This window comes from Eptatretus burgeri, chromosome 17 (genome assembly GCF_056783735.1).
Source record: "Eptatretus burgeri isolate ZD-2024b chromosome 17, Ebu_testis_v1, whole genome shotgun sequence".
Lineage (NCBI taxonomy): Eukaryota > Metazoa > Chordata > Myxini > Myxiniformes > Myxinidae > Eptatretus > Eptatretus burgeri.
The window spans coordinates 59,784,719-59,798,210 of NC_140977.1; the positions used below are offsets into that span (position 1 = coordinate 59,784,719).

The 13,492-nt window shown below is 44.5% G+C and overlaps 1 protein-coding gene across 2 annotated transcripts in view; it reads right to left on the bottom strand.

The window, feature by feature from the left end:
• Window positions 1-426: 426 nt before the first annotated feature.
• The window catches only part of LOC147010261 (2-amino-3-ketobutyrate coenzyme A ligase, mitochondrial-like), a 20,901-nt gene continuing 7,835 nt past the window's right edge, over window positions 427-13,492 (bottom strand). For both annotated transcript variants that reach the window (XM_085863145.1, XM_085863144.1), the window contains 4 exons: window positions 9,848-9,930; window positions 9,569-9,737; window positions 8,230-8,351; window positions 427-672 (listed from right to left, as the gene is read on the bottom strand). In XM_085863145.1, the coding sequence (XP_085719271.1) occupies window positions 521-672; window positions 8,230-8,351; window positions 9,569-9,737; window positions 9,848-9,930 (526 nt within the window). In that variant the 3' untranslated portion in view covers window positions 427-520. The remainder of the gene's footprint in view (window positions 673-8,229; window positions 8,352-9,568; window positions 9,738-9,847; window positions 9,931-13,492) is intronic.

Genomic DNA, 13,492 nt, shown 5'->3' on the forward strand with positions numbered 1-13,492 from the left:
TCAACCCACCTGGTGTTAATTCAGTGGCGAACAGGACTTGAACTGAGGACCCTAAGATCCCAAGCCAGCCACCCCAACCACGATGCCAACACCAGGCTGAACAATCAAGTAATTTGTATTGTGAAGATCGAGGTTGTGGTTGTGGTGATTTGTTGTCAACATTTTTGTTGAAAACATTTTTTTTTTGAATTGAAAATTTTTGAATTTGATAAAAACATCAAGATTTTCATGTTGAAAACAATATGGCGACCGAACCATGTGACTGATGACATCAATTTTTTGTCCTCCATACAATTTAGCCCTAGAGGACCCTCAAAAATGTTCATTCCGATCGGATAAAGCGTTCGAACTATGCAATTATGTTGTCATAACGAAGCCACTTATGACATCAAAAATTTAGAACTTTTACCTGATCCACCACAATCGCCAGATTTAACACTTTAATTCATGACACCATGCCTGTTCCGGTATGTTTGCCGGACAATACAACTTTTGGAAGGAGACTCGTATGCAGTGTACATTAGGCCACCAAGCCGTGCTTGCGTCCCACGGTAACAAACGCGTTCACACATTGATCAATATCATCATTAGAGTGAGCAGCAGATATTTGCACTCGAATGCGCGCAGACCCTCGTGGAACCACCGGGAAGCTGAACCCGATAACAAACACACCTGGAAGTGAAGGGATGAGAAAGAGGAGTAATATGGTAAATGGGAATCGAACAAAAAAAAAACAGTGCAAAAGTCACAAAATATTTCAAAACATTCAGGATTGACAGATATTATTCCAAGCTGTAATCGTGAATGAGCACTTTTTTTAAAAAAAAAGAAGAAAAAAAGTGTTGTATGAACATCATGTGGGTTTCCAACATTAAAACAAGAGTGAAGCCGATGGCATGCCATGGCACATCCCCACACTTCCCACCGAAAGCAAACTCGAAAGATGGCATAAAGTTCCGACAGGGTTGAACCAATGTCAAATTTTGAGTTAAAACGTTCCCCCCCCCCCCCCCGTGACCCAAAATCCCAACCCCGGGAGTATGAATCAGGGGTCAAATCCCCCAAAAAAACATTTGATATGTCATGCATCCCCCAATGTTGATTGCAGAAACAAAGTTTCATTAAAACGTGCCTGTAATTGCATTTTTTGGTATTCCAACTGTTTGACCCTGCCAGGGACTGGGGCCAAAAGGATATTGTTCTTGAACATTCTTGCCACGTGGTGAACATAACCACCAAACCAAGTATGATGAATTTCGGCACAACCGTTTCGGAGCAGATAGCATGACAGACAGACGGACAGACGGAGCCAATTATTATTTTTGTATACATAGTGGAGGAGCCTGGTGTTGGCTTCGTGGTTAGGGTGATGGCTTGGGATCTCAGGGTCCTGAGTTCAAGCCCCGTTGGCTGCTGGGTTTGGTTGACTCAGCCCGTCATCCTTCCGAGGTCGGCGAAGTGAGTACCAGTGTACTGGTCCCGGTGTATGCCCCGGTTAGAATAGGTGTACCATATCCCTGCGTGTCACAAGAGGCGACCAGGGTTGGCGTCAGGAAGGGCATCCGGCCATAAAACATTGCCTCAAGAAAAAGCCCAACCCCTGCACAGCAGGGAAAAATGGCTGTAAAAATGTATACATAGTGGAGGCTCGTGGAAGAGCAAGTGGACTGAATGGATCAGGACGTAACAGACAAAAACAGGACACAAAATACGCATGCATGGAGAAGGACGCTCCAAGGAGGAAAAACTGGAAAATTAGGAGGGATTTGGATGTAGTTAACAAGGGTAGGAAAGGTAATGGTTTTGGATTGGGGACAATTTGAGATGGCAGTGAACAGCTGTGTTGAAGACCTGTAAGGAAGAATGAGATTGAAGAGGATATGGAAGTTTGTTTCACAGACAGGAAAAAAAGAGGAACAAATGAGTGGAGGTGAGTATTTATCCTGGATTTCGGTAGTTTCACCAGAACGGGTTGATGGTGGACCGTGTATGCTGCACAGAAACCTGGGGGAGGGGGGACAAAGCAGAGGGCGCAAGACCAGAAAGGTGGCGGCAGAAGACGGAGGCCACCGACCTTTCTGTGATGGCAAAGTGACAAGCCCACATACTCAGCTCCAGCGCAGGAGATTCCAATGATCTTGAAGGCCTTGGTTTCCACAGTGTCAAGCTGAGCAAGATGTGAGGCAGGGGAGCCAGCCCAGAAGGGAGAGCAGCACCTCACCTCGTCGTGGATGAAGGCCTTGTAAGTGGATAGGACCCCGGTACGCCAAAGAAGAACGCCCAGGCAGCAGCCGGCCCCGAAGGCCAACGTTGAAATGTGGCCTGCCGAAGAAAGATCACGGCTGATAGTGAGACCCAGAAGTTTGAATGACTGAACCTTGGCCAGGATTGAGAGAAATATTCCAAGTGTTTGAGCACCAACTTGTGATTTTTTTTTCATAGTCTGAAGAGAGGGAAGTGGCTGCAGCCTGCCTGTCTGAAGGATGAGGGATGTCATGGCAGGTAGAGTCATCAGTAAATAGAAAGAGAGGACTTTGTGGAGAACCATAAGGATCATTGATAAAGATTTGGAATAGGACTGGGCCCAGAACACTGCTTTGGGGTACACCAGCATTGACAGTGAGAGGAGATGAAAGGATTCCGTTGAGAGCCGCACGTTGGTTACGAGAGTGGAGGAAGTCAGAAAGCCATGTGTGGGGTTGATCTTGGATGCCATAGGCAGAGACTGTGGAGAGTAAGGCGGGATGCCAGACTGTATCAAAAGCATGAGATACATCCAGAGATAAGGCACTGGACTCATGTCTGACATTGTTGGCCTCCATCCATTGTTGGGTGACGAGAAGCAATAGATCCAAGGTGGAATGACATGGTCTGAAAATTGTTGAGTTGTTGGAGAAAAGGATTTCAGATTAACTGCGATGTTGGATTCCATGACCTTGCTGATGATTGGAAGTAAGCCGATTGGTCTGTGGTTGAGGGGATCAGTTTTTGCACCTTTGTAATGTCGTGCCGTGATGTTGCCAGGTTTCCAAGCATATGGAAGACGACCGAGCACAAAGGGTGAAAAGGGCTGAGACAGGTTGTGCAAGAGCAGCAGAGCAGCTTTTTTAGGACACATAAACTGATGCCATCCAGTCCAGTTGCAAAGTCTTCCGGTTCCGGTTTTGAGCGGCAAGAGGTCTCCTTCGGGGGCTCCCTGCTGACGTTCTCAAAGTTAAGTTCCGGTTGTTATTTGTCCCGTTTTAACTGTTTAATTTTCTCACCTACATGTTAATGTGTGTTCCTAGTTCGGTTTTGTTTCAAAAATCGTGCTATTTTGTGAATATTTATGTCGACGTTCTTACCTGGTGTTTGAGGCCTAGTCCTAGGCTTGAGGCCTACCGGTTCCACTCGGTGTTCGATCGTTTTTTTTTTTTGTTTGTTTGTTTTTCTCCCCATTACCTTCAATTTCTATCCTCCCCATTACCTTCAATTTTTCATCCTCCCCACTTTCCAAACATCCCCCATTCTCCCAACTAATCTCTTTCTTATCTCAAAAAAAAAAAAAAAAAATATATATATATATATATATATATATATATATATATATATATATATATATATATACCCAACAACAACAACAACAACACGCTCACCTTCTCCCGATTCTGCTACTTCTTCTTCCTCTTAACTTCCTCCTCGTCTTCCTCAATTTCTTTTTTTTTTTACACTTCCATGACCTAATCTGTTGAACTCTCTCATACATTAATATTAACAACAAAAACGATCTTATAATGCTTCATCTTCCTCTCTCACACATGTGGTACTCTTTACTGTTTCACAATGCACTACTCTTCTGCTATTTTAACAGACTGCTCTCATTTCGACCTCTCCTTCATTCCTTGCCTAAAAAATCCAACTATTACAGCGCTTCTTCTCTCCATGCTCTGAATTCGCCTTCATTGCATCCATCAAGAATTGTGTTAAATCGCATCTCTGACCTAAAACTTTTAAAAACCACAGTTTGCCATGGATGCTCGCTTTCCATCAACCATTCTTTTTTTCCAACTTCAGTGCCAACTCACCCCCTCACCCCTCACTCTCACTCTCAAAGCAACCATCCCACTCTTCTCCTCCAAGCCTCCCTCTCACCTCTTTCAAAAATTCCCCCCTCACCTTTCTCCCACCTTTCATCCCCCTCACTCTTCCTTCTCTAAGTTGCCCCCCCTCTCATCCACCAACCTGCCTCCCTCCACTGCCCTCTCACCTCCATCTCTTCACTCCCACCTCCTCAAATCCTCAACTGCCATCTTCCTTGTCTCTTGTCCCCCCTCTCTCCCAGCACCACAGAGCCTTTTCTACTCCTCATTCGGCCCCCTCCCCTCGCTATTCTGCAATACCCCACACTCCTTCAGCAACCCTCCTTACCTCCCCCCCTCATCCCTCGTCCTACCCTCCCCCGCCCCCTCCACCTCCTGCACCCAAAGCCTCCTCCCCTACCTCTTCATTAAAAGTGTGGACCTCAAATATCCGGGGCCTTCACTCAAACCTTTCAGATCTTTCCATGCAGGTTGCCACTGACAAACCAGACATTATCTGCCTAACAGAAACTTTCCTCTCCCAAGACGTGTCTGACTCCCAAGTATCTCTCCCTGGTTACTCCCTCTTACGGTATGACAGACCTGAGCCTCGTCCTGGTGGAGGTGTTGCTCTCTTCATCAAAGACTCTATTCCTCACTCTCCCTGCACTGCCCTCACTCCCCCACACCCCCAGGAATACCTCTGGCTTCGGCTTCCCCTCCACTCCCACCTCATGTTTATATGTGTACTGTACCGTCCACCGAACAGTGATGACTCCATCTACACCTCACTCTCCGAAAACATGGACCATCTTCTATCTTCTCATCCAAACTCTCTCTTCCTCTTATGTGGCGACTTAAATTGTCATCACGCCAGTTGGCTAGGTGTGGGTACCTCTCTCACCTGCCATGGGACATCAGCAAAAGCTTTCTGTGACTCATTGGGACTGACTCAATCGGTCAACTTCCCGACCCGGATCTCAACCAATGGTACTCCATCTCTTCTGGATCTGATTTTGACAAATTTCCCTGACAATATCTGCTGCTCTTCCTTCGCTCCAATCGGTTCTTCTGACCACGTCCTTATTAAAGTGGACATCTCTCTGGCTGTTATCAGAGAACCACCTCACCGCCGTCGAGTCTGGCATTTCACTCAAGCCGACTGGCAGGGTCTCCGAGCAGCCATCAAACTTACAGACTGGTCTCCTATCACTACTTTCTCAAACATCAACTCATCCTGGGAATTCTTTCAAAGAAACTTGCTCTCCCTCATGCACAGATTTATCCCCTCTCGTGTTCAGTTGTCTTACCCTTCCTCCCGCCCTTGGTTTACTGAAGCTTGTGGCGAGGCAGTTGTCCTGAAACAACTTGCCTTTGCCTCATGGAAAGCAAACCCAACTGAGGACAATCTCAGTTCTTTCCACAAAGCTCGGAACAAGTGTGTATCTACCCTCAGGAGAGCCAGAAAACAACATCTTTCTCATCTCAAGTCTGAACTCTCAAACCTCTCTCCCTCCTCAAAATCCTGGTGGCGTTTAATCAAATCTGTTTCTGGTGTATGTTCCCCCTCCATCCCCTCCCCTTACACTCAAATGGCGGCACTGCTGATTCCACACGTGATAAAGCTGAATGTCTAAACTCGGTGTTTGCAGCTAAATCTTGTGTCCTAAACCCATCACTATCTCTACCCACCTTACCCAGTCGCACCCAACTGTCCCTGGACTCTGTATCCTTTTCTCCTGACAAGGTGGAGAGCTTGCTTTCAAACCTCGAGTCAGATTCTGCAACCGGTCCAGACGGCATCAGCCCACGTGTCCTCAAAGCCTGCTCTTCTGCTCTTGCTCACCCTCTCTCTGTTCTATTCACCCTCTCATTTTCCCAAGGTCATCTGCCATCTGCTTGGAAATCTGCTAACATCACTGCCCTGCACAAAGAAGGTGCAAAAACAGATCCCTGTAACTACAGACCAATCAGCCTTCTCCCAATCATCAGCAAGGTTATGGAATCCATCATCGCTTCAGACATCAAATCCTTCCTCTTCTCCAATGGCTTGATTTCCAATCATCAATTTGGTTTCAGACCAGGTCACTCTACCCTGGATATGCTGCTACTGCTCTCCCATCAATGGATGGAGGTCCTCAATGCCAGACAGGAAATCCGAGCCGTATCCCTGGACATATCACGTGCTTTTGACACAGTCTGGCACCCTGCCCTACTCACCAAACTCTCTTCCCATGGTATTCAAGGCCATCTCCACTCATGGCTCGCAGACTTCCTCTCCTGTTGCAGTCAACGTGTGGCCCTAAATGGAGTTCTTTCATCCCCTCTTCCTGTGCAGGCTGGAGTTCCTCAAGGTAGCATTCTGGGCCCTGTTCTTTTTCTGGTTTTCATCAATGATCTCTCGGACTCTCTGGAAAATCCTCTATTTCTTTGCCGATGACTCCACCCTCTGCCGTGCATCTGTCATCCCTCAGACCGGCAAGCAGCAGCTTCTTCGCTCACTGCAGATCTGGATAAAATCACAAACTGGTCCAACAAGTGGAACATGTCTTTCAATCCAGACAAATCTCACACTCTCACTATGTCTCTTCGAAAGGACCATTTACAAAACCCCCCCATCCACTTTCTCAACAATCCTCTGGAAGAAGTCTTTTCTTTCAAGCTTCTGGGTCTCACTATCTGCCATGACCTTTCCTGGGAAAGTCACATTTCCAACCTTGCCTCAAAAGCCAGTCGCCGACTGGGAATCCTCCGTCGTGCAAAGTCCTTCCTCGGCCCTCTTGAGCTCCTGACCACTTACAAAGCTTTTGTCCGAAGCCTGATGGAGTACTGCTCTCCCCTCTGGGCTGGTGCTCCTGCCTCCCACCTTTCTCGACTTCACGCTGTCGAAACCAGGGCTTTTAAGATCATTGGCATCTCCCGCAATGAAGCTGAGTCTTTGGGCCTCTCACTCAATCACCGCAGGTTGGTCGGTGGTCTTTCTGTCTTCTACAGACTCCTCTCCAGCCTTGCCCCCCCTGCTCTCTCTGCGATTTGTCCCAACCACATTTCCACAGGGCGCTCAAGGTCCGCCAACAACCCCCTTCTGGTAAAACTAGTCCAAGAGCAGTTGATATGACAGGGAAGAATGGGTACTGAGAGTGAGGGGTTGGGAACACAATATTTGGATTGGGAGACACAAGCAAACACCGAAATCACCCAATCAGCCTTCTCACGAGTGGAGTCGGCTGTGGTGCCATTTGAAGAGAGGGAAGGGAGGGAAGGGATACACCAGAAACAGACTTAACAAGACACTGCCAGGTTTTAGAGGACGAAGACAAGTTTAAAAGTTCATTCTTGAGGTTGGACAGATGTTGTTGTCTGTCTCTCCTGAGAGTGGACACACACTGGTTGTGGACTTTTTAGCAAGCACTGAGATTGCCTTTGGTCAGACTTGCCTTTCGGGAAGAGAAGTTAAGTTGTTTCAGCACAACCACCTCACCACAGAATTCAGGGTACCATGGTTTGGAAGAATGGTAGGATAACGGAAGATGAGATGGGATGAATCTGTGCATGAGTGAGAGAGAACGTTTCTGTGGAAGAATTCCCAGGTTGAGTTGATATCAGGGGCAGCAAATATTGGAGACCAATCCTGAAGAGAGATGGCTGCTTGCAGTCCCTGCCAATCTGCTTGAATGAAATGCCAGACTCGCTGACGTTGAGGCCGTTCTCTGAGAATAGTGAGAGAAATGTTGACTTTCACAAGCACATGACCAGATGAATCAATTGTGACGTTCATTTCCAACATCAAAATGAACATCACGTGGGTTTCCAAGCAAGCCTAACCACAAATTAGTTTCCAAGCAAGCCAAACCACAGCCTAATTAGAAACTAACAGCAAGCCTAACCACAAATCAACACAAGCTCGACCACAAATCAACACAAGGTTAACTACAAATCAACACACTAAAATAACTCCGAGGCTAACCGCAAATCAACTCTCTAAAATCAGAGGCCAATCGCAAACCACCAAATCAACATACAGAAAATATTCTGAGACTAACCACAAACCACAAGGCTAACCACAAAATCAACACACTAAAATCACTGAGGTTTCAATTCACCCATTAATGGGGAGTCGAGTTAAAAAGAAGATAACAAGACAAATCAATAATTATAGAAAGGAGTTTACCTTGTTCTAGCATTTCATCTGCCATTATGCTTGTGAGCTTGGCATCACCAACCATGATGGGGCAAATCGGGTGGTCTTTACCACCCAAGGTGAACCCGGCAGCTTTCATTTGAGAGCGGAACCTGCGGGTGTGATAAAGATTGGCTTAGTGTTTGGATTGGGAAGTTCACAGAATGGGAAGAGCAGGGAACCATTTCCATTACGCCTGGCTGGCTGCAGTGAACACCTCTCCAAACCTGGGCAGGTGTTCGGTGTGGTCATCGGAACACCACCGTTGTCCCGCATGAACATCATGTACAGATTCCTCAGTGGGAGTCAGAGATGGTGGAAACCAAAAGAAGAGAGAAATAGCTTGGCCAGTTCACAATCAACCAGGGTGCCTCAGATCATGATTCAGGAGATCAGATGGGAGATCCCACATACCATGTGCGCTTGTCCATTACCTACTGTCATTGTAATTCACGTAAACATACGTTGATATCACGTGTCTTTGTCCTGCACATGATACAACTGATTTGTATGAGTGCCACTGGGACAGTTTTATGTTCTAAATAATGAGGTATGATATAAATAAACAAGAAGTGCACTCTTTGACGTCGTAACTTTGCCAGATTATGCCTCTGCCCACATTATTACATCATTATACATACTTGTACCAAGTTTGATATAAATTCCTGAACCCAGATTCAAAATATTAAATAATGCTGGCTGCTCGACCAAGCGGCCTATCAAGTTGAAATTTAAAACACTCATTCCCCATCACAATACCAGATCACAATTGTGAAGTTTCACGTCGATTAATGAAAGCGGTTCAAGAGAAATAATTTTAAAAAAGATTTTTGTTTAATTCAATATGCCTGCCAGACCATGTGACCTGTTAAATATGAGGGCACACCCGGGTATCCCCAAGGCTTGGGGAACATGTGGGTGATGTTTTCCATCGATCTGTCAAGCAGTTCTGGAGGAGACGGTTTTTAAAGGTTTATTCTTCAAAAAATCAGAGCTGCCAAACCATGTGACCTTTGAACATAGGGGTGAGGCAGAGCCCAACACTCATCGACCTACAATATTACTTACAGAATAGCCACCTGCAGGGAGATGGTGAGTAGAAGTCTATTTCATCAGATGTGTTGAACAAAGGAGGATTTGGTTTAAAATAGTCAAATTGCAGAGAACAACTGGCATTGTAACAAGATGGACATAAATAAATATATGCAGAACAGGGTGCCGGCAGATTGTACACTTACTGTTGAGTACATTTTGCTCAACTTTTGATAAAATTCGAACTCATGCCCGATTGTCAGGAGACCCGACGTTGGTATTTCTGCAATTTGCTCACCGCCGAGTTTTCTCTGTAATGCTCTGAGCCAGAGTTCCGTCAGCCACCAGGTTTAAGGCCGCTAGAGCGCAGGCTGTAACCGGTGGTGGAAGGGCATTGGAAAACAGGTACGGACGAGCACGCTGGCGCAGTAGGTCCACTAGAGGATGTGGGCCCACGGTAAAACCACCTGCAGGAGGAAAGAAACAACCATTCAAAAACAAACAAACAAAAAAAAAACAATTAAAGAGATGCAACAAAAGCAGGAACAACCATGTAGATTACCCTTCAGTATCCCACCTGCTGCCCCTCCAAGAGCCTTTCCAAGTGTAGAGTTGATTATTGTCACTTTGTCGGTCACCCCCAGCAGTTCATCGACACCTCTGTACCCAAACAGAAACATGTGTCATTTCATGAATCCTCCGCCTCGAACGGCCTTTTCAACCTACCACCAGTGTTGTCGTCGAGTCCACCTGGTCCGAGTTCAAGTGTGAGTCTGAGTCCAAGCTGTCCAAGTCAAAGTCCGAGTCCTGTGGTCTGAGTCCGAGTCCATCTATTGGAAAGTGGCAAAAAAAAACAAAAAACGAATTGGTGTTTATGTATTTGGTAAATGAAGACAATTAAATATCAAAACCGACTAACACTGCAACTTGTCACTTGCATCAAGATTTTATTCCATATTATGTCCCTTATGCTCTGCAGTAGAAATATTCCATATTATGGCCTGTAATGTCTTATGGGGTGTCTGCCTCTGCTCTAATGTTACGGAGCATTACAAAGTTCGTAAAAATCGCTTTAATGTTTGAACTTTCGCAAAAATAGAGTTAATTAATGTTTGAACAGCCCCATTTAAATCATTGGTAATCACAGATCATTTACCACCATGGTCTTTTACAGTTTTACACCAGCTTATGTAAAACTAGCTGAAGTACCCGGTAATACCCGGGAAATTTGCCCTATTTTCCTCACGCTAGTTAGACTGAGGCATTAATTGTATGGAGAAAATTAGGAAGGCTTCTTTTATTCCTCAGATTTATGGAAGGAAGGCTTTATGCTGCCGTAATCCTCAGAGAGGTCATAGTTGAAGGCGGCCTTGAGTCACTCAATGTTTCTAGCAGCAGTGGAAACTGTCCTTGATGTCTTGCCAAAACCCAGACCTAGAAAGCTGGAACGTGAGTTTTGTGTTTCTCTCGCCCGTCGGTGTGACGCTCTATTTGCAGTTAGGCGACGCTCTCTCACTCTGCAGCCGACTCTGCTTGCCTGGCTCATTCATGAGCAGATATATCAGCAGTAAGACGATATATATCTCTGTCTCTGTCTCTGTCTCTGTCTCTGTCTCTGTCTCTGTCTCTGTCTCTGTCTCTGTCTCTGTCTCTGTCTCTGTCTCTGTCTCTGTCTCTGTCTCTGTCTCTGTCTCTGTCTCTGTCTCTCTCTCTCTCTCTCTCTCTCTCTCTCTCTCTCTCTCTCTCTCTCTCCGCTTGCCTGGCTCGTTCATGAGTAGATCTATCAGCAGTTAGCTGTTGCCGTCGAATTTCAAATCGAATTCAAATAACAGGAGGAGAATGTGTATGTTTAAAAAGTCAACGAATACGAACATTTTGTATTTCAAAACACCCCAGCATTTTTAACCATGAAGACTTTTGTTACGATTAATATGCCGGCGCACTATTCGAAAGGCATTTTTTTTTAAATGGAATATAATATATATATATATATATATATATATATATATATATATATATACACATTTCATTTTTATGGAAAGCCACTCAATGCATCCTGGAGCTGCATGTTATGTCTATATGTGTGTAAAGTTTCATCAAGATCGGTTCACTGGTCTAGGAGCTTATTGGTTACAAACAAATAGACAGACAGACAGACAGAAGGACTACAATTTATATAGTAGATGTTTGATTAATCTTTCGTAGTTTAATAATGTTGTTATATTACAATAGAAACAGTAACATATTATGGAATATAATGTACAATGGATTGTGGTATAACATATAATGGAAATGGAGCTGTTATAAACAACATCCTCCAAGCCCTTGCATGTATTCATGCAAAGTTAATTTTGCTGTGTAAATGTTGGTCCAAACGTCCAAGTGAATGAATTTCATTTATTTTACATTGTCTAAGTTGATGCGACCACTTGTTGTTGACAGCAATATTGCCTCAACACTTGTGATGACATTAAAACTTGACTTTGACGTTGGGAAACTTTTCCCCAATCATTCACAACGTCAAACACAAGCATGAAGCAAATAGTAAAATTTATAATTCCGAAGTTTCATCGCATCGCTAATCATGATATCTTAAATCTTAACAAAAAAGTAAGTGTGTACTCTGTAGTTTTCCTTTTAATAATGTAACTAAAGGATAAACTGATATATTAACATATTTAAGAACGTTATCGGCTGGTGTAGGCCTTGTCGAGCTTTCTAATTAAAAACAGTTAATATAGAAATTAAACATACGTGTCAACCACAATTGTATAAAGTCAAATTCAACATTAAATATTAACGTTCAATGCGTGATTAAAGGAGAAATTACTTTGCATTTCATCCAAAGAGTACATTTCTTTTAAAAGTGCTTTATAGCCAATAAAAGTAACATTTTGGGTAATATGACGTCACACCAGCACATTAATCATTTGCACCATAAAAATAACAAATAACAGTTTTCGAAAGACAAAAAACAACAACAAACAAACATAGAAATGAGTGCCTCCATTACTACACACTGCTTTAATAAAACCACACAAATTACATACTTATTGTAAATATATACTATATATGTGAACATTTTATACATTTTTTTTAAAATGAGGACATAAATACGATCGGACGTGTGAGTTCAAATAAAGACGTTCAAGCTTGACATAAATGTGGCAAACAGCAAACTCTGCACAGAGAAATGCATCCCCGGTTTTCCAGACCCAATTATGAAAAATATGTCTTTAAGATATAGACGAATATTGCAACAAACATTTTTCGGTTACTTTTTGTTGAGGAAACCGATTCTGACCGTAGTTTGACGATTTAGTAGCTTATTTTAGCCTGAAATAGTGTTTGGAACCGAGCTTTTCTGCAACTTATTTTCGCTCTAATTAATTCGTTTTTTTGTTGGATTTGATATTCCGACCAGTTTCTGTAAGCAGAGCAATCTTCCCCCCTAAGCAAAAATTGCATTCCTAGTAATTCTCTGCAGATTACTTTTGCAATAGGATTTGGTCCCAACTATACATATTGTTACGGCTGTGGAAATTCGCATTACACCATGAAGGGCCCGTAGGTGAGATATCTCTAAGTACATGTGTAGTTAGCCCCAAATCCGTTGTCTCAAGGGAATTTATGTGATTCATTCGGGCTGCGACGCTTTGAGATAGCCGTTTTTCTGTTCTGTCTTTATTTTGAACCAACCACGTCTCAACCGCCATCACAGAACAACCACCTTAACCACCACGCCAGCCATCGTCACCAACTACAACCATGCTCCAACCCTCAGACAACAACAACGCCAACTGCCACGACCTTTACCTTCACAACTCAATCGCGCAAACATCGCATCACCGTCATTCCCAAACGGCACCAGAACCATCAAACCACCACCGATAAACCCTCCACCACCCTCACCTCTCTCCTTCTACGGCCATTCCCGCACCACCTGTGAACACTGAGCGTCGGGCTGTCTTTGGCTCGTTCAGCGATACGCACCGAGCCGCGAGTGCAAATAGCGGCCTTTCCAAGGGGGAATTCGGATCAAGAACGCTACACGCCCACTTCTGATCCGTCCAATTAGTAAGTGTGGAGCGGCTTGGCCCCGCCTCCAGGCGCGTCTGTGTGAAAGAGATATATGCAAATTCTAGGATCAGGGGAGATTCACACCCCCTTTCCTCCGACCAATTGGCGAGCGTGGCTCCGCCCCCGAGGTCATCCTGATCCG